Genomic DNA, 24,475 nt, shown 5'->3' with positions numbered 1-24,475 from the left:
ATACAAAGCAGGGTTAATGATGCTTTCAGATGTAGCTGGCGAGAAATTTGTTTCTTTTCTGTTTGGCTGTATAAAAATAAGTAATAAAATAAGTTGATGTTCATTTTACTTTTTCTTTTAACTTTGTAACAAACACATTCTTTCAAAGAAGGAAACAGAAGCCTTATTTACGGCTATTTAACTAATCTACTACAGTTTAGATAACCATCTTCTTGTGAAATTTGACCTGGGTTTTGACATACAGCCTTTCTGGCAACTTTGTTAAATTGTTCAGGAGCTAACTGGTATGGGACAGTGGCATTTAATTTGCTGCTGTTTTTACTTTGTTTAATTTCTCTATGTGACAATGTTGATTTGTTTGTAAATTTAGACATGAGATAAAGAGCAAGTCCTTTAAACATTAGACATATTTATGTTCACCACATTGATCAAGTATGTGTCTCACTCTGCCTTCTATTTATCATATTTCACTCAGAAATAATGTCAAGATACTAATTGTTATATAGGACTGCATATATAAATACCTATTTAACTGCTATCTATGTTTAATCACACCAGTAGCTGATACTGTAACTATTACAAGCAAGTGTCTTAAATTAGCCCATCATAGCATTAATTGTCCTCCATATCATTCACCGAAATCTCACACTGAAGGAAACCCCCTGAGGCTGAGACTGCTGTAATCGGCTGTTCTTGCTACATTCTTGTTATATTGGTTGCCTGGGTAACAGCGGTCTGTTGCCATGGCTATGATGCCTGTGTAGCTAAGATAGAGACTTCATTACATGTAATTGCCCCGCCAGTGTATGGGATAGTTGTGTTGTTATAGCGAGAGTCACTCAAGTTTGTCGGTGGTGTATCTGGTCCAGATAGGAAGGAAGTGTAACGTTTTAGTGTCCCACAATGCAGTTGCTGATGTGGATATTGTTAGGGAAGCCATCTTGACATGGGACATTAAAACTTAACCAAGTTTTCATACTCATATTGCCATTGTGATGTGACAAGTTTATTAATGTAGAGGGTTGGATTTTATGCTTCAGAGTCTCTTGGCTGTGAAAGAGGAATAATATTACAACTGATCAGAAATACCAAAAGTAAGTCTGTTTTAAGGGTAAGGGGGTGGCTTATAGTCCTAAGCAGCTAATCTAACTTGTTTTTGTTTCAATTATATTGTCAAAAACCTTCTGTTACATACAACATTTGGACATTAATTATAGTTGTGAATAACTGTTGTTTGACTTCAGCAGATTCCCTGATAACTTAAGAGGTGTAATAAATGAAATGACAAAGATTGGATGTGTTGGCAGTATTATTTAACTTCTGTTAAGAAAGGATGTTAAGTTGTTTCATGTGGATATTAAATTACTTCCCGACTTCAGCAAGCAGGAAATGGTCTGAACTGTTTATTTCCGTTTAATTGCTCAACTACTTATTCCACTGAATGGAAAATAAGAAGGGTATCAAATGTTTTCAGTTAAAGATTATTGTGCAGATACACATCAATTCTTCATTGATAGAGATTAGAGCAAATGGCAAAAGATTAAGTGGTGTACCTTATAGGTCTGTTACACTGTGCTGGCACTTAATTGAAGCACCTGTCAACACCGGCTAATCACTTAAGGCTTCCTGCCTTTGTGCTATTGACAGAGGATCAATTGGTGGTTAAATGATCATTACCCAGTCCAACATACTGATAATGCAAATAGGATTAAAATGGGTCTGGCTGCCTAACATTTCATCATAAGGCAAATCAGCGTTTTTACTCTTTTTTGGACTTTATAAGCACTCAAGAAGTAATTTGGGATTGAAATGCATAGAAGAACCTAACATTCTTCGAGTAGTTGGATAGACATATACGTAAGGAGATCTGATGCAAAAAAAAATGCATGCCCCCCCCCCCCCCCCCCCCCCCACCACCCAACAAAATTCCCCAACTCCTATTGTGTCCATAGGTTTACAAAAATAAATATGAAATTTAACCTCTTTAGCCATTGATCAAGGTTATTTACCATATGTATTGTAAAAAGTGTATAATATAATAGTTATAAAAAAATAAATAATGTTATTATATATTGCATGATATAATATAATTTAAATCAAGGGGGTGATTCTGTCGTTCTGGGAAAACTGGTAGGGGATTTTGTTTTTGGGAGTGGGGATTTTGTTGGGTGGGAGAGGGATTTTGTTCGGCGGGAGTGGGGATTTTGTTCAGTGGGAGAGGGGATTTTGTCTGGTGGGGATTTTGTTCTTAATTACTATCAAGAAAACCATTCTTAAATAACGGTGTCTTTGTGGTGTTTTATAGGCTCATTTATACCATGATTAAAATTTATTACGTTCAAAACTAGGACTTATTTGAACACAGAGGTGGTGTATTTGAACGTTAATGTTTCCTGCTTATAAAATAGCCAGTCACTTAATTGAACTTCATTTAAAAGAAACTTGTATAGTTTTTGTGTTTTTATGGGTGACTGATGTAATTTATGGTTATATTGGGGAACAGACTTTGTGCTTTATTGACACATGCTAATTTTCATTAATTTGAAAGGTTTATTTAGTTGGTCTATTTCATCTGCAAAACCAAATTATGTACTAAAATTGCAAACTGACAATCAACTAGCCAGGTTTTAAACATGGCAGAGTGCTGGACAAAAGGGACAGGGTGCTCAAGGAGAAAAGGGCACACATATTGTATATGGCTAGGACAAAGAAGGCAGAAGGGTGCCTATGGTAGTCCCTTTGAGGGCAGAAGGGTGCCTATGGTAGTCCCTTTGAGGGCAGAAGGGTGCCTATGGTAGTCCCTTTGAGGGCAGAAGGGTGCCTATGGTAGTCCTTTTGAGGGCAGAAGGGTGCTACTAAAAAGGACATGGTCAAAGTCTGAAGCATAATAACATTATATCAACAATATGTAAAAGAGAGTTATACTACAGAAAATTCATACATTAGCTGTTATTGAATAGCTTACCAGGTAATAGTAAAATTGTTGTAAATAAAAGAGTTTTCTCTAATTTTGTTTTTTCATTTCATTATTGACTAAAGCTACTTAGAAGTTGCGGTTATACCAGCTAAGGGATATTTTTTAGACTTTATTTTGCATTTGAGAAAAAATAATGATTTTTAATAGAATGCTCATAGTTTGTGTTGAAAAATACAATATGATGAAGTAAATCTTATGTACATGTGATATTAAATTTGTATTTCATTCCACTGTTATTCACTTTGATAGCGGCATTATGTTGCAGTAATTTCGGCAAAACAGTAAAGAAATATGTGTGTCTTTCAAAGGATATATTGTCATACTGACAGAAAACATTCAAACTGTATGTGTTCATATTTGCTTCATTCTAAAAACAAAATAAGAATCAAGAATATATGTTAAAGTTGATAACTTACAAAGTATTAGCTGAAATAGGAGTGCTATGACATATATTGAATATATTTGAAAGTTAGCTCTCCAGTGTGATACCATTTCAGTCTCTTCAAAGAAAGACCATACAGCTGAACTTGAAAACAAAAAGTCAATAACCATGGTATTTCAAACATTTCAGTCCTTTGTAGAAACAGTCTGCTGAGAAATTAAAAGAAAAGTTTTGTGAAATAAATAAAGTTTTATTTATAAGAATTTTTCTCTATGTTTTAAATGATTTACTTTAAAATCTGCGTAAATATCTGCCAAAATCAAAATACCTTTTGGGCTTATCAATACTTGCATTAATTTAAAAGCAGGAAATTATTCAAATAACCCCAGTGGCAAATTTACCCCACCTCCCTATTTGGGCGAGCCAATTTAGCCCTGTGAGTATTTGCGTTTATATCCTCATAATTGTTCCTGGGGTAAATATGCCCTCAACGGTAAATTTTGTCATATAACCATGACACATAATATTGTGATAAAGTGAGTGAGTTAATTGTACTATCTTAACTTTAAAAATGCATCGTTGAATAACTAAATGATTATGATAAAATGGCATGGTATAGGATTGTGCATACAACTGTGCTGATTGCCAAACAGATCTAATTTCTTCACAACTCCACCTTAGATGACATTGTGACACATCCCCCTCTGTTGCTAACAATGCATGTGATAGTTCCCTTCTGTAAAAACCAATTATTGGCGATCAGGTGAAAATATGAACAGGTATTTTCTCTGTCTGGGTTACCCTGACGACCATTTGTTTATCTTGGTTACAAGCTTGGTGTTGCTACATAGCTTACAATAGAATGGTGTGCTTTCACTTTCTGTCTTCTTAATATGTTTAAACATTCAATCATTACACGCGTGATGGGCAAGTAAAAATAACTAAGCTTTAGTACGGTATTAAAATTTGCCCTTTGTGTTCTGTGAAGTTTGAATAAAATTTAAATTAATTAAAACAGCAACTTTTGCATTGGCAGACAAGTTCCCTTTTTGATAGTCAACTTCTTATTTCTAAGTAAAACATAGTGAAATTGCATGGGACGGGGGAAATTTGTGGGCAGACTTTGTCAAGGGAGGTTTTATCCCATACTTGCGAAATAGAATAGAAACCCTACATTTTACTTTCGCCTGCTCCATTTTACTGTTTAAGTCACCTTTTGTCGCAAATGGTGAACCATTACTCATGTTCTGTACAATTACTAATACTAGTTACTGTGCTCTTACATCTGCATAGACCCTTGTTTAACACCTCTAGAGGAAGACTATTATAAGTGCTTATGGTGACACAGGGAAACAACTCTGGGAACCCTGGGTTGACAGCCAAGTGTCTTACCACTAGACCATAGATATGTCACTTGTTCATGCATTTCAATGAGTTATCATTACATTCATGTGAAACTGCCATAATGTAATGACTAGCCATCACAATACAATAACATACATATTCAGTTTGATGAGGTTGCAGAAGGATGAAATAACTTCCCACAGTTTAATCTTCTTACTGTCGACACATGGTCAAGTGGCTGCACATAGCAGGGTTATCAGTGGACTTTGCACTGTTGTGTTTAGGTTGACATTAAACCACTGGGCTTGAGACATGGGTTGCAGGGATGGCTATGTACATTCAACCCTATTATCTTAATCCCTACCACATACTGAAACTATATTAAATGACTTCACCATACTTGGGAAGAAAATTGTGTAACTTTAGTTGCAAGTCCTGTTATATAATTTAACCACCAGACCATAGACCAGCCTAATGAGATGAAAGTCTACTTGGCATTGTTGCTTAATATAGCAAAACAATGTAAGAAACACTAAGATTGTTAATAAATTATCAGAGATAAAATTATATGTTACTGATAGATGGCCACGTTTCCTGTGTCAGTGATTTCCTTAGGCAATGATTGGCCCAGCAAACACCAGATAAAACAGATAGGTAAAATGATGATACAAACAATAACATTAGCAGTTTCCTTTGGAGTGTGTGGAAGTTTTTGACACCTTTTGCACTGTGAAGAAACTTCAAAAGAAAGGAAGCCAGCTTGAAAGAGATTAAAGGCAATCAGGTGCTAATTGACAATTATTGTGACTTTGACTGGACAATGGTTTAACTGAGAACCCAGTTGGTTGCCCTTATGGCAGGTTCTCAGACTTCTTGACCAACCGGAAACTGCCTTGTGGGTGGAGTTGGCTGAGATCCATGAGAAAAAACACTATGTATTTAAACTGATTTTTTTCATAATTATGAGTGTGTAATTTCATCCCATAGAAAAAGAGTTAAAATTTAAATTATCAATAAAGTTCAAGAAAAATTGGAATTAAAAGGTATGTTTTAATTTTCAACTAATATTTATACCCAGTTAAGATAACATTTATATATTCATTATTATGGAAAAATTCAATCTACCTGTTTCAATGATAGTATGAAATAGGTGATATACATTTGCAGAACTGATACCATTTCAATATGATAAGGTGCCAGATACTGATGCTTTTAACAACTATTATCCATGCTCTCTGATGCCATGTGATGTCAGTTGTCATGGATACATATCAACAAATATGGCTTCCAAGAGACAGGAAGCATAGGTGATCTGTCTGCCTCTAAGCAAGTTAATTGCGGAATAAATCATCGATGTTTAAATGATGGACTTGTGCCCTGTTTGTGTTTATTTAATGATGCACAGCTTTTAGTACATGATTCTTAGCCATAAACAGTTTTTACTGAAGGATATTCTGTGATAATAATTCTGAGTGTAAGTCGTAAAATTAAGATGTTGTGATGCTACATCGACGCTCTTGTATTGACTGCAGTTCTGATAGTAACTGTTTTAGTTTTTCTGAATTGGCTTTTCGTTGTGAGTTAATAGGGATGCTGATATTGATTGACTTCAATGCTCGGAATTTTTTTTTTTCGTACCATCAAATTTTCTACTTCTATGATGGTAATGGTATAAATAGAAACTATGAGATATTTATGGGTATTAATCACACCAATCAATTGATCACCAGCCGATATGTTGTTGTAATGAGTGTATCTCTTTGACTCGTTGCATCTGAGGCATTACAAGAGTGACAAATAGGACCTTGATGGGGTTTTAATACGGTAATAGAAACTGAAAAAAAATTCCATTTACGGTGTTTCTGATGACTTTGTAATTAGTCATTATTTGTTTCAAATGGCAAGGCTGTTGTAATTAAATCCAGTCTATTTGATGACATTTAAATACAGACTGAAGGTGTGGTTTGAAATGAAAAACAATTGATGGAAGATGATATTTACCTTGTAATCTGATGTTAAATCACCTTTTTGAAATTCATTGTAAAATATCATTTACATTATACAATCTACTGTTTGAAGAATGTAGTATTTAAGGAATCATAATGTAGAAATTTGAGTCAGAAAAATGTGGAAGCCTTGATAACATGTATGGAAGTGTTAGATTCTAGCATGAACTGATTATGTTTCTTTCTCATTTCAGTTGCCAAATAGTATAGAGTCCTTAAACACCAAGCAAGATGCCGTGTCAAAGTACGGACGAGAGTGACGCGTCAATGCGACAGCGACTCGTGACCAGTCTCAGTCAGAGTTTTCCAGGAAGTGCTCTTTCAAAGGCTCTACAGTGTATGAATGATGATGAGGACATGTCAGACCCACTGAGCTCAAGCTGTTTTGCAGAACTGAGACTTGACAAAGAGGCTCCAGAAGAAGATGATGAACTCACGAGCCTCTCTTGGCTACAGGACGGCAACCTGCTGAAAGACATTCACTGTGGCGAGGACGAAAATGGTGACAGTTTAAAAGAAAACAGTGAAATCAAACAGGAATATGGTTTCCCTCACCCATCCCATGTGCCATACAACCCCCAAAAACACATAAACAGCAAACCACCATATTCTTTCAGCTGTCTGATCTTTATGGCCCTGGAAGAGTCGCCCACAAAGATGCTCCCTGTCAAGGACATTTACCAGTGGATCCTCAGTCACTTCCCATACTTCCAAAATGCGCCAACCGGCTGGAAAAACTCAGTCAGACATAATCTCTCCCTCAACAAGTGCTTCAAGAAGGTGGACAAGGACCGAGGACAGGTCAGTAAATGCATTCATATAAATTTGTGTTGTGATTAGCTCCTGTTTACTTTTTTCTTTGAAAAAACAGTTGTATTGTAGAAGCTGTCAGTGTCATACCCACAGCTCAGAAACATTAGCATGTTGTGGTGAAAAAGTATAGAAACTGACTTGAATGGTTTTAATATACAGAAAATAAAGCTTTTTTTTCTTAATTCATTTAAATTAAATCTTTTTCACTTTCTTTTGGGAAAGTGGCAATGATGCAACAGATTGTAATGGTCACTCCAGTGTTTTCATTTGATGTATAAAACTGTAGACATCAAAGTGTTTCGATGTTTGTTTTAAAGATTTATAACTGAGATTATTTATAAAGGGTGGTTTGTCCCCAGCTCCAAAAACAACTTCCCTCTTTGTCACGTTGAAACATACTAAGTGCAAAATGACATTGTTTACCAATTTGTATTGTGTGAAATGCATACATTAATAATTATGTGATGCTCTTAAGTCTAAAGCCCTCATTTTTGTATCAAAATAGCAACTTGTTTATTTTGCTAACTTGATTGCCCATAACCATGGTAACGAATATAAACTATTAGATTGTAGGTATCCAGCATGTGTATCTATACAAACTGTGCTCTGGTTAGATATGTAGGATAACATTTTATCTTGGTTTTTACATCTTTTCAAGCACATCAAGATTTTCTACTCCTCAAAATTTGTCATTTCTTTGGGTATGGGATTTCACTGTTAATTTCTGTAGTTATGGAAACCACTACAGGTAAAATTTCTTAAACATGATAATCATCTAATTTTGACATTAAGATGTAAAAATATACATTTGTTTTTTTTATTTCTTGAGTAATAAATCTGAAGTGGGTTAAGATTGGCCAGTAGAGTAATAAGTGTTAATACTATGGTGGCAGTCAGATGACGCCTAAAGTAGTCAATAACACAAAGCATACCCATCTTTCAAAATGATTTATTAATGATATGTGGTTCAGAGTGAAACTTTTAAAATATTGACACTGTAACATGGCGACAATATCCAGGAGTAAACTAAAATACTTATGATTAATATTTAATTTGATGGTCCTGATTCTTCCGTTGCTCTTGACTAGTTGTGCTCATTTCCTCATTCAGACTTGATAAGGTATTATATACATAGATACTTAGTTAAGTATATTTTCCTCCATGAAGTGGACTTGTTTATTATCATAACTTAATAAAGTGGTTGTTTAAAATCAGGTTAATATTGTATTTTTTGTCCAGTTGTATGATAAATTTGTACTTCCAAGTCAAAGCATGACACAAAATACTTCAGATACCCACTGTTTTCGTTACAAACAAGTTCAACTATACATCATTTTAAAGCTTGAAAGGTTTAAAGTATCTGTCAGAATAACAAATATCTATATGCACATTGGTGAAGCCCTCTTGTTCTGCGCTGTATATGTCTAAACAGGTCTGACGGGTGAGTCCCTGGATGCTCTGTCATCTAATCTCTGTATACTGGTCCAGCACCCCAGTCTCCAAGATAACAACTACTAATTAATGCTGCCCCATACCTGCCTACACAGCCTGCTCATGGCCAGTTCATGTTTATATCAAACATATTTAAACATGTCAAGCCCACATTCAGTTAAATATGAGCTGTACAAACTAGCTTAAATTTTTGCTTTTAGATATTGCGAAATAAATCGCTATAAAAATGTATAAATGACAGAAATTTGAATAAGACGCTTATTTTTTCTGCACATAATTAAGTGTTAAAAATATTAACTCTGCAGTAACTTAATAAATTCACCAATTAACAAGAACTACGGTAGATGTATCTGAAAACAGACCAACCCAAGTCATTATCCATATTGAGCAAATGTCATCAAAGAGCCTGGTTTGGGACCTATTTTGAGGTTACTAATGGTAATCTGTTACCATGGTAATGTGAGGCAACCCAATCAATAGCTCCACTTCTCTATTTGACAGACCTGATATTTTCAGGAATTTCTTCCTGTTCTTTTATTTAGACACCTAATTGTAACTGAAAGAGGGCTTATCATTTTACTTCCTCAGAGTCCTCAGATTTTAAAAATGTTTGAAAAGTTGATGCAGTGATTGTTTTTAGACATTGTTATAAAATGCATCTTATATTATTTAATTGGTATTCCTAACAATGCTTTCTCAAATGCATCAGCAACCTCCTGTTGGTATTGACAATTTGCGTTAGTATTACTGTTTCTGTTAAAAGTTTCAGTCATTGAATGTTACAAAAAAGTTCTCTGCATTACAGACTATTGGAAAGGGTTCGCTGTGGTGTGTGGATCCAGACTTTCGGCCGAATCTTTTGCAGGCCCTTCGGAAGACACCATATCATCCGTACCATCAGCTTCAAATGCTGGCCAGTCCACAACCCTCACGATACATTCAAGAGTATGTATTGTTTTTGTAGAGTATTATTAAATTAGTGTTACAAGTTCTCTCAACTCAGGACTGAGTGAACCATAAAATAAAGCAAAACTAATTGTACTTTTTTGCCAGAGGTGATCATAAATATTCAATTTATTTATTGATGTGGTTCATTTATGGTTTATCATATCATTAGAGTATTATTAAACTTAAATGCAAATTATATTGATGTATAAGGAAATAATATGTAAGGAAATAATAATGAATGGAATGTCATGGGAAAAGATGTTTGAGATGTATTTAAGTTTCATAAAAAAACTACTTTATAGACTTTGGTGGGAAGAAAAAAGCCATTTATAGAGGAAATGTGCTTTGTGCAAATTTATGAAGTTCTATATTTAACCAATTTCACCACCAGTAGCCTAGAAGGGCCCTCAGAGTACTTGAACATTGAAAAAAGATTGCAAAGTACACAAAAGCATGTGGCTTACAGTCTCAAGGTTGATAATACATGATTATGGCTGTAGTGTTTGTTGAAACAAAGACTGTTAAAAATGTTCAAAAAATGTTCAAAAGGGGGGAATTTAGGATGCTTTAAGGTTGTTGAGGGCCATCGGGTTATCTGATAGGGCTATCTGGCAGGCAGGTGGCTGGTTCTCATGAGAGAGTTTAGATCTTGAGAGTTGTTTTAACCATGGAAGTGTTTGATGTTACAGTGGTCGAAATTAGCACAAGCCCGCAAGCCCTGCACTGGTAAAATGTCTTTCGGGCTTGCTCAAATTTTGAATTTTATATAGCAGGGCTTGTTCAAAAATTTGATTCCAAGCAATAGTATAAGAATTCGGGCTTGTTCATCCAAAAGTCTAATTTCGATGACTGAATTGTTAGCATTGTTTAAAAGAGCTGCAGTTTTCTTCAAGTTAAATGTTCTTCCTGTTTTGCCTGCTCATGAAACATTGTCCTTGTCTTATTCATCTTTTAATTGTTCTGTGTAATGATTTTATAATGATGCTAGCACAGATAAGGCCTAAAAAAAAATACATTTGGTTCGGGTTACCCGACCCTACCTACGGAATAGGCGCCGACCCTACCGTTTTTATAGTCAGTTTGAAAAAAAAAATGAAAAATTAAAAAAAAAAAAAAAAAAAAAAAAAAAAAATCTCGTTTTTTTTAAAATTGCTTTTTAATATTAAGTTTAAACCTTAAATGCTTATACAGAAGATAGCTTTAACACCATTCTCCAATGATGAAAATTATTTTCTTATATAAAGCCTAATAAAAAAAAAAAATAAAAAAAAATAAAAAGCCTACCTACCCTACCTATTTTTTTTAAGGATGTAACCCTAACCAAACAATTTTTTTTTTTAGGCCTAAGGTCAAGATACAAATAAACTGGCCATTATAAAGTGTATGGTCATTCATAAATTATATTGGTCATTCATAAATTATATTGCTCTTAATTCTGATAAGATAAACATATGAACAATGATTATGATATATTTGTGTACATTTCATTGCCAAAAAGATAACATTGGTTTATGTTTATGTGAAATTTGTTTAGACCCAAGGTAAATTGAAGGAAATTTATGATTTAAAAAGCTTTGATGTAGTGTTGAACTGTCATAAATAATGAATGAGGCAAGACTTCCTGAAAGTATAGAAAATACAAGCATATTTTATGAACCGCCTTATGTACAATGTTCAATATATATATATTAGTTAATCATGTTACAATGAAGAATCTAATTACATTACAATGACTGTTCAAGTTAACACAGTTCATATCACTAAAGCAATGTGAATTTATAATAAGTAATAGCTAAGTCAGGAAGGAAATTAAATGAATTGCTTCAACTCATTCTGAAACAGTTATAGATGTTACATGCACATTATTCTGTCTATGTATATTTATGGACTGTCTATTAATAGATGATGGAAAAAAATTGCCAATTCAACACCTTTTTCTTCTATGTAATCCGATACTTATCATTGTCAGAAAGTAGATGTAACAGAAACTCAAATCACTTTTCACAATATGACTCCATAATTGCCATGGAAATTTCTTACTTATTTATTTGAAGTCTTATTTAAGCCATCCTTGTTTCATTGAATGCCATACTTACAGTGAGAGGGGATGGTCATAATTTGCTGTGAAAATATATATTTGTGGAAGAATTAAACATGTTATTATATATTATGAGATAAAATCAATGCCATATCTTCATGAATTAGTTGATAAGAGACAATTCTTTGTTATGATGCACATAATTTTACATTTAGTTTATACCCATTTCCATTTTGTTTTTGCCTTTTTTTAAAGACCTTGACCCTTGGCCTCTTTGGTGAAAGGCAGTCACCAATTAAATTTTCACTCTTAGAAATATTATACATTGAATGAAATAACAGTTGTTTTGTTTGATTTTCAGATTGCGACCACAGCCTCTGGCGCCGAGACTCGGTCCAAACTCTATCTCTCCTCGTAAGTACAGTCTGCAGTTTCAGTTGTATTGTATATGTATGCATACATTTTGTGGTTTTTAGTATGTTTATAGATCATTGATCACTCTACCGATAATAAGCCCTCAGAGTTAACTGTCAAGGCATTGAAATAAGGCATTTGAATTGTCAAGTCTGAATTCTAACTTACTATTTCTAGTAACTTGGCTGATGGATTTTCAACAAGCCATGCTGTATAAAGTTCAGAATTTGCGAACACATCAATTTACCAGAGCAGGCTTGTGGTAATTTCAACCAAGGAATTGTCTTGTTTTCTTTTTAAAAGGTTTTATTGTTTTGGGAATACATTAATAAGGTCCTGAGTTTAAATGATATTAGAACAAGTAAATGAATAAAAATTAAGATATTGTAAATTAAACAATCTTATTCCAGTGGGCGCCCCTTGCTTTTCTAGAATAGTTTAATTTGTAATACAGGGACTGCGACTTACAATATATATATATACAATACAATAATGTTTGTTTTTTTGTGACCAAATAAGGATTTCAATAAAAAAAACTCCAGAAATATGAGCACTTAATAGATATTAAGATGCATTTGGTAGTATTGCCATCTGAATTTGTGATGGGCAAATATTATTACGTCTACCGGAGGATTCCATGCTAATTATTTATACCGAAGACAGTTTAACAAGAACGTTCACAGCTATAATGTGATTGCTCTGTTGCAGATTTATTCCCATTCCTGAGTCGGCGACTTGGTGGGCCCAGCCTGGATATTGGTATGTATTCTGATAGTTTTGTTTGACTGATATTTTAAGATTTAAGTCTGATGTTCCTTTAAAATGTCCTGGAATTGTTAAATTGTTGGAGTCATCATCTGAGTCATCATGACAAATCTTCATTGGTGCTTAAGATATTGACATGCAACTTTTTATACACCTTTACATAATTGATGACAATACATGAAAAACGTGTGTACAGCAAGTTCTATCAATATTGCATATATGTTTTGTTTATCAATAGCTCAGACAAATTTTTGAAGGCTGTGCATCCCTTGTTACAAGTTCTTAATCCGAATAAGAATTTACAACATTTCCTGCATAGATTGCAGTTGGAGATTGATGTTAAGTGTCATTTATAAGTTATGCTGTAAACAACAAAGTAAAAAATCTTAATAATATTGACCTTTTGTTTGAGCAAAATATGAAACGTAACATTTATTATTAAGCTTACAATGTAACTATATTTCATATCCAAGAAATATAATTTACAATCTTAATGCTTATGCCTGAAATTAAAACAATGCATTTGGTTTCATTAAGATGCAGTACTTGAAACTTGAGGCAGATTTCAAGCATCTTGCATATTTGAGAAAGTGTTTCGCATAGCACATCAATTGTATTTTCCTTGTGTTTCAGACAGCGACATCAAGGATGTGGCCCAGACGCTCGTGTCCTTGAAGAGTTGGAGCCGTAAGTATTCTCTTCTCACATACAAAAACATGTATACAGTTTTCTGAAGAATGAAGTAAATAATGTGTTTTCCATCTGAAAAAAACAACAACCTTGATTCTTTTTACTATCTAGTGCTGACACTTTTGGTAGAACACTAAGAAAATTAAATAAAAAGAGTAATGATAGGGCTTCTTAAGTTCAAAAAGAACAGGGATCTTGACTTAATTGAGCAGGTTTCCATATACTATCACTACCACAAATGTCAAAATCAAGCTGAAAGAAACAAGACTAAGAACAGTTCATATTTAACAATATAAATGAACAGAACACAATTCTGTTTCTATCAAGACTTTAAGACCCATATGTACATATATATTGATATTAAGATACATAACAGTTCTGAATCAGGGTTTGTTTATCAATTTAGGAATCATATCTTGTGAAAAAGAGAGAATTCAATTTAAACAATTAAAATAACTTATATTCTTACTTTCTTTCAGAAGCAAAAGCAGACAATGCCAATTTTGCTCAAGGACTCAAGAGAAAAATAGGGTAGGTTCCTGACTTCACTGTAGAATGACGGTCTATTTGCATGATATTTAATTTCGAGCATGCACAAATTTATGTTAATATAATTACGCAACCAGCACTGACTTTAAAAGCTTTAGTTTATAGCAATGAGCGCAGCTTTTAACAAAGTTGGAAGAAAACATGGACATCTTACCTTTTATAGTCATTAAAAGTCAATTAAGGGAAAACGTTTAAATAATTGGCCATGTTAAGGTTCTTGTTATGATGTTCAGTATCTATTCTTTTTAAATGATAAACACTTTCTTATTTTTTTGTAACCAAAACTTGATACAAATGATTGCTTTGAATTTAGGATTTTTGTGCAGCGTATCTAGTAAGTTTCACAAGTTGTGGATTTCACAGATCTTTACAAGCAATTGTGTTTTGTTTTCACTATATAGTTTGCTGTTTGACTTCATAATGTGTGCATTCTAACAGACCTCTCCATTTAGTCGTTTCAACTTTCCTACAGCCATAGTCATTCATCAGTACATACATATTCTTAGTAGAATCTCCAGTAATCTTTGCCAGTAAACATTTTATGTGTTTATTATATCTAGTTTTAGGCTGTATTTTAAATATACAATTAAATTTTGTAAGCCATTATAATCTTAATATCATGATGATCCGACTACTAAAATTATACATGTCTTAGAGCTCACTGTTTCCACACCAGTACCACAAGAATGTGCATGTTTGCGTTTTTGCACAAAACATTTTAATATGTGCTTTGCAAACACTCATATTCATTGATTTAGCAATCATGGAATTTTTCTACATATGACAAGGCTATTATTCTCTAGCATTATTTATATACTCATACCTGTACAGTTTTTATCCTTGTATAACTATTGTTCACTTTTCTTTTTGGCTGGTTTGAATTTTAATTGATTTTACTAAAGTTTTATTTATCCAAGTGTTTGTGTATTTTAATTATCATGTTAGGTAATATGTTAATCATATGGACATCTATAATGTAGAAACTTTTAACAGTGATTTGTTGTTTCACTCCTCAATATGTGTCTATTGCCATCTTGGATAACAATTTTTTAAGAAATATATAAATAAAAAAAAGGAAATATATAAAAGTAGTCAAATTTACTACAAGCTATTTCCCTTTCATTCCAAATGTAATATAATAATTGTCTTTTTGCATTACAGACAGATGCCAAGCCCTAGGAAGCCTCGTGGACCAGTGATTTGTACGGACAACCCGAGCACTGACCACACATACAGCATTACCCGAGTGGAGGCTGACGAGGATGAATACATCCCAGGCTCCCCAGGTTCGTCTATCGATGATGAGTACGATTTCGGCTCCGACGATGATGTGGATGACTTAAGTGATGCTGAAGGGGTTGGTTCCAGGCCCCTGAAACGTAAAGGTGACAATCTGGACAGTGAGGGGGAAAGTGGTGTAGATGAGGTGGATGGCTGTGTAAGTAACAGTGATGGAAGTGTCAGGACTCCTATTAAACGTGCCAGGTTTCTGGATCAGGCAAAACGACACAGGTTTGAGGAGACGAGTGAGGAGGAGAAAAAGAAAATAGCTGAAGGAGCTGATGCGCTGCTGAATCTGGCTGGTATTTGCCTTTCCCGGCCCCGTGCTTTTGCATTTGGTGCTGAGAAATTGGACGGTACAAACGAGTACCCAGAGGATTCAGACCCAGGGAGTGACAGTTCCGCTGACGACAGCTAGTGTTCATGTAGTGTTTAGGTCTACACTGTTGTTATATGATTCTTGTTAACGCAAAACTCAACATTATGAGATTCATTGTTACTTCCCTCAGGTGTAGGGATAATTGTGTTTTTGATAAGATTTTAAATGGCAAATACTTGTTCGCAGGGCTAGCTCCTTGTACAGTGTGTAAATATTCTTAGATAATCGTACAGGTGATACATTTTAACAAGTGATAATGAGACTTGGGCTTCAATATTATTCTTCCATTATATGATTGTGTATTTCAAGGTGCGTGAATCTATGTAGATATGAATATTATGATTGGTTTTCTAGCCATTATAGAATGTCTTCCATAAAAATTCAGTAAGAGATCTCAAACTGTGATGCACTAAAACCACAATGAAGTCTGTACTACAAATAATGTTTAGACTTGTAGCAACTTGATATTGACAGTATGATACAGAAGATATCAATTAAAACCTCAGCATTGTTATTAGACTGATTGCTCTAGGAGATATCAATTGAAAACTCAACATTGCCATCAGACTGATTGTACTTTAATTAATAATAAATAGGCAAAATTTTGCCATCAGACTGATGGCACTAGATGATGACAATACAAAGGTCAACATTGCCATCAGACTGGTTGCACTAGAAGATATCAATAAAAGCTCAACCTAGCCATCAGACAAATAGCACTAGGAGATGTAAATTAAAAGCTCAACATAGCCATCAGACAGATTGCAATATTTCCATTCATGAATGCTGTGAAATAATGTGTACAATATAATCCTCTGCTACCTCGTCGATTAATGAATAGATATATCATTATACAATGATATTCTTGTTTAATAGTGATTTTTCCAGTCAAAGTTTTAAAACAAAAGTTTGGCAGGACCTTGTGTAAAGCAGATGAGTTTTGGCAATCAGTCATTGTGGTTAGTCTTCCGCTGTGCCAAGATCTCTTTTAATTGAATAATTATGTGTGCCATCCTGGACAAGGTGTACAGAACTGTTGTACTTTCATTTTCATCAAATTTGATGTTGACTGTTGATGAGTGACCGGAAAACTGTACCTAAGTAACATATAAGTGACATAGTTTAAGATTTACTGTTGACAGAAATAACCAGTTGTAAGAATAACTCAATATAATTGTCTTTATTTAAAGCAAAAGTTTGTTTACAATAATTAACTACATGTACACTTAAATCAAAGTAAATAATATTTTAAAGATTTGTCATTTCTACTGAGTATAAACGTTTATATGCTGTACAAATTTCAATATATAGCTATAATGCTGCTTGGTTTAAGAAATATTGAAGAAAACATATTAAGTATCAGTTCAGGAGTTTTAGATATGTCTTAAGTTGAGAGTGTTTTTACTTAATCACATTTAGTAGCAGGTTAAGAATTTTAGAAATTTTCTTAATTCATTGTGTTTTGGATCGTTCATGAAAAAAATGTTGTAACTAGTCAGTACATTCATCATGTTCCAATTAAATTTTACTCCCTGTTCCAATCAAACGTAACTCTTATGATGTGGTATGTGCAATTGTTACTTGTTTATGAAAGGGTATTCCCAGTTAATTGTGTTCAATCATTGGTTGCAATCGTAGTTAGAGTGAATGAACTTGCCTTTGCCATAGATATATATGTGTTTACAAGCTGATTTTGCCATGAGTTATTAATTTGCTGTAGTTCCTTGTCCTAAATCAATGATATTTTAATCATTTACAATCATCTTATATTGCTTGAATTTTTACAATCATTTTAAGCAATCTGTTAGATGCTTTTACTAGTGCTGCTAAATAAAATGAAATTAGAATCATTGACATAGATTTTTTTTGATTTTATTGAAAATAATAATAATATTAATTACTCACACTTTTTTTTACAGGGTGTTCATAAAAGTGTTCATGTGTCTGTTTAATATTGACAGTAATGATATTTAGCTTCAATTTGTTTTACCATGTCTACCAAATGTTGTTGTTTTCTTATACCTTGTTACTAGATGCAAAGGTTGCCATATCAACCAGAGAAGGTGAGCAAATATATATAATATAATGCAATGTTTGGAGCCACCTCTGGTTGGTACAGCCACCTATTCTTAGATGTTAATGAAATAACTTTCAAGATGACTTTATAAGTGCATCAATACACGATTTGATCCTGGACATTTTACTATTGGCCCCAGTTCCTCCAAAATAATTACTCGAGGATTGACTCGTTTGACCAATTTTCAGCCTAGCATGGTTCAAAATTTTAAATGTTTTTATTAGATTAAAATCATCGTCCCACAAAGATGAAATTGCTTAAGTTTTTTGTTAAAAAAAACAACCGTAAATAAGTGTTAAAAATTAACTTTCCTTTCCATGTACAATATGCACAGGATTTAAAAAGTGTACTTAGTTGAGTAAAAACTGACTGGGGCCAGATTTCCATGCTTGTTAAATTGCAATCACCAGATGGATTGTAGCAGTTCGATATTAGAATCACGGTCGCATATCGGTACATATAAAGTATCATTTGTTGATGAAATTGTGTGCATTTTAATCATTGACACCATTTTAATAGTTGTTGCTGTTTTGCCATGTTGTTAGTGCTATTTTACTGACTATGTCACACTCGGAGAAATGATGAATGGAACATTCAGCTTTTTAATATATTTGTTTGGGCATAAAAGTAAAACATTAAACATTCATTTATAAATGTAAATATTTTGTCAATGTGTTTCATATAATGTTTTGGGTAATGTGGAATCACTTCTTTCAAGCTGTTTAATTTGTTTTTATCTTTTTTTATGTTTAGTTCGATTTAAAATGTTTAGTTCGATTTAAAAAACTATTTTAAAGCTTTTATAAGAACTATGCAAGCATACATAGCTGAGTTTACTCTCGCATTTTAGGAATGAGGTGATTCCACAATACTTGTTGTTAACTATGGGACCAAGACTTTAATTCCAAACTCAACATGATTATGTATTTCCTTTCTTCAAAAGTAAAACTAAACTGTCTTGCTTGTTAGGATCTGGTTTTACATCATTGTTTTAAATTACCCACAAAAAGTTGGTGTAGGAATACATCATAGCACCTCTGTTCTGGTCACATTGTTAATGTTCAGATTTGTTCATCTCACATCGTCATGTTGAACCATTTTACATCAAACATCTTGTTCATTTTTTCTCATGTATCATAAGTGTTCAGTGTCAGGTCAGGGCATGTGAATTGAACTTCATTTTGACATTTATTATGCGCATTTAAATTGATTCTGATTTCATTGAAAGAATAAGTGTTTAAGTAAAGTTTTATAAATGTTGCCATAAATACTGTTTTTCTTAGGCATAATATCATTTTACTTCTCCTAGTTCTTTTCATAAGTTTTATCATATTAGTATGAAAGGAGTTTAGTGTACTTTTGAACAAAGTCATTACCTACAGGAACTTTGTGTAGATAAGTCACAACTTGCATATTCTAATTCTGATATAATTTTTCATAAGGTTTACCACACAATATATGGTGTTGTTAATCTCATAGCAAATTTAATTCTGAAAATAAATGCCCTGGCCTGATGAAGGGGTGATGGTATTATACAAGTCTTCCATTTGATTTTGTATGTGAACTGGCCAATAATCAACCATTATTTGTGATTTCTTACCATCTGTCTAAAAAATACTACATTTTAACTCTTGCTTTAATGTTCCTGATTCTTCATGTAACATTTATTTTCATATTTGGAACTTTGTTGATGTATTCTTTGGAAGAAGACACTTTGATATTTGTTTTGAAACCTCTGAAAGATGGTGCAATAATACATGTCTGTAATAAAGAAAATGTGTTCATGGGAAATGTGGTTTGTTATGTTTTTGCTCAAATTCAAAGTCACTTTCATAACCCATGGTCTCACGTTCCGTTCATGAATTCAATGTCACTTTCATAAACCAAGGTCTCGCGATCCGTTCATGAATTCAAGGTCACTTTCATAACCCAAGGTCAAACTTTCATAACTTTAAAATGAAATATTTGGATTGATATAACTGACTCAAGGAAATGCACTGATACCAGTACTTGTTTTTTCAAAGGGGCAATAAATTTGAAAATGATACACCTGTTTACAGAAGTCTTGGACAATGAACTAGACTAACCTACACAGCACAACACTTGAAATGACCAGCAATAAGCTTAAAAATGTAAACTTTGTCACCTTATAAAGAACACTGAGGATAATTGTTAGTTTTAATGCTAGATCGCATATATTTCACTAAGTGAGCTGCAGAAGTTGTATTTCAAAAGTGGCTGTCACAAGTTCAATATTCTCTTGTGTGCAATTGACAACTGTTTCAAGAAGATGACATATTGACATATATTTCACTAATTGCCAATCATGGTTCAAATATGAGCGAAGAGATATAGCAATGAACATGTTCATAGAATAGATATCATTTAACATCGCCATAGGGTTGCATAAACCTTGATTGGCCTTGACCCTTCAGTTGAAGCACCAATGTTACGCCTGGTGAATCGATGGAGTTCTACAATTGACGAAAAAGCAATACTACCAGGTCCAAGGGAATGGCTGTACACAAAAAAGCTTGAGTATTCAACATGTTCATATGGTTGCTTTACACACATGAGTAAATAGTATTGACATATTCAGGTGGTTGCTTTACACACATGAGAGAGTATTGACATATTCAGGCGGTTGCTTTACACACATGAGGGAGTATTGACATGTTCAGGTGGTTGCTGGACACACATGAGAGAGTATTGACATGTTCAGGTGGTTGCTGGACACACATGAGAGAGTATTGACATGTTCAGGTGGTTGGTGGACACACATGAGAGAGTATTGACATGTTCAGGTGGTTGCTTTACACACATGAGAGAGTATTGACATGTTCAGGTGGTTGCTGGACAGACATGAGCTAGAGTATTGACATGTTCAGGTGGTTGGTGGACACACATGAGAGAGTATTGGCATGTTCAGGTGGTTGCTTAACACACATGAGAGAGTATTGACATATTCAGGTGGTTGCTTTACACACATGAGAGAGTATTGACATATTCAGGTGGTTGCTTTACACACATGAGGGAGTATTGACATGTTCAGGTGGTTGCTTTACACACATGAGAGAGTATTGACATGTTCAGGTGGTTGCTGGACACACATGAGAGAGTATTGACATGTTCAGGTGGTTGCTTTACACACATGAGAGAGTAATGACATGTTCAGGTGGTTGCTGGACACACATGAGAGAGTATTGACATGTTCAGGTGGTTGCTGGACACACATGAGAGAGTATTGACATGTTCAGGTGGTTGCTTTACACACATGAGAGAGTATTGACATAGTCAGGTGGTTGCTTTACACACATGAGGGAGTATTGACAATTCAGGTGGTTGCTGGACACACATGAGAGAGTATTGACATGTTCAGGTGGTTGCTTTACACACATGAGAGAGTATTGACATAGTCAGGTGGTTGCTTTACACACATGAGAGAGTATTGACATAGTCAGGTGGTTGCTTTACACACATGAGAGAGTATTGACATGTTCAGGTGGTTGCTGGACACACATGAGAGAGTATTGACATGTTCAGGTGGTTGCTTTACAAACATGAGAGAGTATTGACATGTTCAGGTGGTTGCTTTACACACATGAGAGAGTATTGACATAATCAGGTGGTTGCTTTACACACATGAGGGAGTATTGACATGTTCAGGTGGTTGCTTTACACACATGAGAGAGTATTGACATGTTCAGGTGGTTGCTGGACACACATGAGAGAGTATTGACATGTTCAGGTGGTTGCTTTACACACATGAGAGAGTATTGACATATTCAGGTGGTTGCTTTACACACATGAGAGAGTATTGACATGTTCAGGTGGTTGCTGGACACACATGAGAGAGTATTGACATAGTCAGGTGGTTGCTTTACACACATGAGAGAGTATTGACATAGTCAGGTGGTTGCTTTACACACATGAGAGAGTATTGACATAGTCAGGTGGTTGCTTTACACACATGAGAGAGTATTGACATGTTCAGGTGGTTGCTTTACACACATGAGAGAGTATTGACATGTTCAGGTGGTTGCTGGACACACATGAGCTAGAGTATTGACATGTTCAGGTGGTTGCTTTACACACATGAGAGAGTATTGACATAGTCAGGTGGTTGCTTTACACACATGAGAGAGTATTAACATATTCAGGTGGTTGCTTTAAACACATGAGAGAGTATTGACATGTTCAGGTGGTTGCTTTACACACATGAGAGAGTATTGACATGTTCAGGTGGTTGCTGGACACACATTAGCTAGAGTATTGACATGTTCAGGTGGTTGCTGAACACACATGAGCTAGAGTATTGGCATGTTCAGGTGGTTGCTTTACACACATGAGAGAGTATTGACATGTTCAGGTGGTTGCTGGACACACATGAGCTAGAGTATTGACATGTTCAGGTGGTTGCTGGACACACATGAGAGAGTACTGACATGTTCAGGTGGTTGCTGGACACACATGAGCTAGAGTATTGACATGTTCAGGTGGTTGCTGGACACACATGAGAGAGTATTGACATGTTCAGGTGGTTGCTGGACACACATGAGCTAGAGTATTGACATGTTCAGGTGGTTGCTGGACACACATGAGAGAGTATTGACATGTTCAGGTGGTTGCTGGACACACATGAGCTAGAGTATTGACATGTTCAGGTGGTTGCTTTACACACATGAGAGAGTATTGACATGTTCAGGTGGTTGCTGGACACACATAAGCTAGAGTATTGACATTTTCAGATGGTTGATGGACACACATGAGAGAGTATTGACATGTTCAGGTGGTTGGTGGACACACATGAGCTAGGCTAATAACATGTTCAGATGGTTGCTGGACACACATGAGAGAGTATTGACATGTTCAGGTGGTTGCTGGACACACATGAGCTAGGGTAATGACATGTTCAGGTGGTTGGTGGACACACATGAGTTAGGGTAATGACATGTTCAGGTGGTTGGTGGACACACATGAGAGAATATTGACATATTCAGGTGGTTGCTGGACACACATGAGAGAGTATTGACATGTTCAGGTGGTTGCTTTACACACATGAGAGAGTATTGACATGTTCAGGTGGTTGCTGGACACACATGAGCTAGAGTATTAGCGTGTTCAGGGTGTTGCTGGACACAAATGAGCTAGGGTAATGACATGTTCAGGTGGTTGCTGGCCACACATAAGCTAGGGTAATGACATGTTCAGGTGGTTGCTGGACACACATGGGCTAGAGTATTGGCGAGTTCAGGTGGTTGCTTTACACACATGAGAGAGTATTGACATGTTCAGGTGGTTGCTTTACACACATGAGAGAGTATTGACATGTTCAGGTGGTTGCTGGACACCCATGAGAGAGTATTGACATGTTCAGGTGGTTGCTTTACACATTTGAGAGAGTATTGACATGTTCAGGTGGTTGCTGGACACACATGAGAGAGTATTGACATATTCAGGTGGTTGCTGGACACACATGAGAGAGTATTGACATGTTCAGGTGGTTGCTTTACACACATGAGAGAGTATTGACATATTCAGGTGGTTGCTGGACACACATGAGAGAGTAATGACATGTTCAGGTGGTTGCTGGCGACACATGAGCTAGGGTAATGACATGTTCAGGTGGTTGCTGGACACACATGGGCTAGAGTATTGGCGAGTTCAGGTGGTTGCTGGACACACATGAGAGAGTATTGACATATTCAGGTGGTTGCTGGACACACATGAGAGAGTATTGACATGTTCAGGTGGTTGCTTTACACACATGAGAGAGTATTGACATGTTCAGGTGGTTGCTGGACACACATGAGCTAGAGTATTAGCGTGTTCAGGGTGTTGCTGGACACAAATGAGCTAGGGTAATGACATGTTCAGGTGGTTGCTGGCCACACATAAGCTAGGGTAATGACATGTTCAAGTGGTTGCTGGAAACACATGGGCTAGAGTATTGGCGAGTTCAGGTGGTTGCTGGACACACATGAGAGAGTATTGACATGTTCAGGTGGTTGCTGGACACACATGAGAGAGTATTGACATATTCAGGTGGTTGGTGGACACACATGAGAGAGTATTGACATGTTCAGGTGGTTGCTGGACACACATGAGAGAGTATTGACATGTTCAGGTGGTTGCTTTACACACATGAGAGAGTATTGACATATTCAGGTGGTTGCTGGACACACATGAGAGAGTATTGACATGTTCAGGTGGTTGCTTTACACACATGAGAGAGTATTGACATGTTCAGGTGGTTGCTGGACACACATGAGCTAGAGTATTAGCGTGTTCAGGGTGTTGCTGGTAACAACTGAGCTAGGGTAATGACATGTTCAGGTGGTTGCTGGCCACACATAAGCT

The 24,475-nt window shown here is 35.2% G+C and overlaps 1 protein-coding gene across 4 annotated transcripts in view; it reads left to right on the top strand.

Annotated features, from left to right (window-relative positions):
- The window catches only part of LOC128208259 (forkhead box protein N3-like), a 29,697-nt gene extending 9,791 nt beyond the window's left edge, over positions 1–19,906 (top strand). For 2 of the 4 annotated variants that reach the window (XM_052911755.1, XM_052911757.1), the window contains exons 2-8: positions 6,904–7,510; positions 9,780–9,919; positions 12,322–12,374; positions 13,083–13,133; positions 13,773–13,826; positions 14,309–14,360; positions 15,540–19,906. In XM_052911755.1, the coding sequence (XP_052767715.1) occupies positions 6,941–7,510; positions 9,780–9,919; positions 12,322–12,374; positions 13,083–13,133; positions 13,773–13,826; positions 14,309–14,360; positions 15,540–16,077 (1,458 nt within the window). In that variant the 5' untranslated portion in view covers positions 6,904–6,940 and the 3' untranslated portion in view covers positions 16,078–19,906. Of the gene's footprint in view, positions 1–829; positions 1,095–6,903; positions 7,511–9,779; positions 9,920–12,321; positions 12,375–13,082; positions 13,134–13,772; positions 13,827–14,308; positions 14,361–15,539 lie in introns of those variants that run through there. The other 2 variants (XM_052911756.1, XM_052911754.1) reach the window with 2 other exon arrangements.
- Positions 19,907–24,475: the final 4,569 nt, after the last annotated feature.

The sequence above is a fragment of the Mya arenaria genome, chromosome 11 (assembly GCF_026914265.1).
Source record: "Mya arenaria isolate MELC-2E11 chromosome 11, ASM2691426v1".
NCBI lineage: Eukaryota > Metazoa > Mollusca > Bivalvia > Myida > Myidae > Mya > Mya arenaria.
The sequence above is the reverse complement of the archived record's forward strand: the minus strand, read 5'-3'. Positions and strand labels throughout refer to the sequence as shown.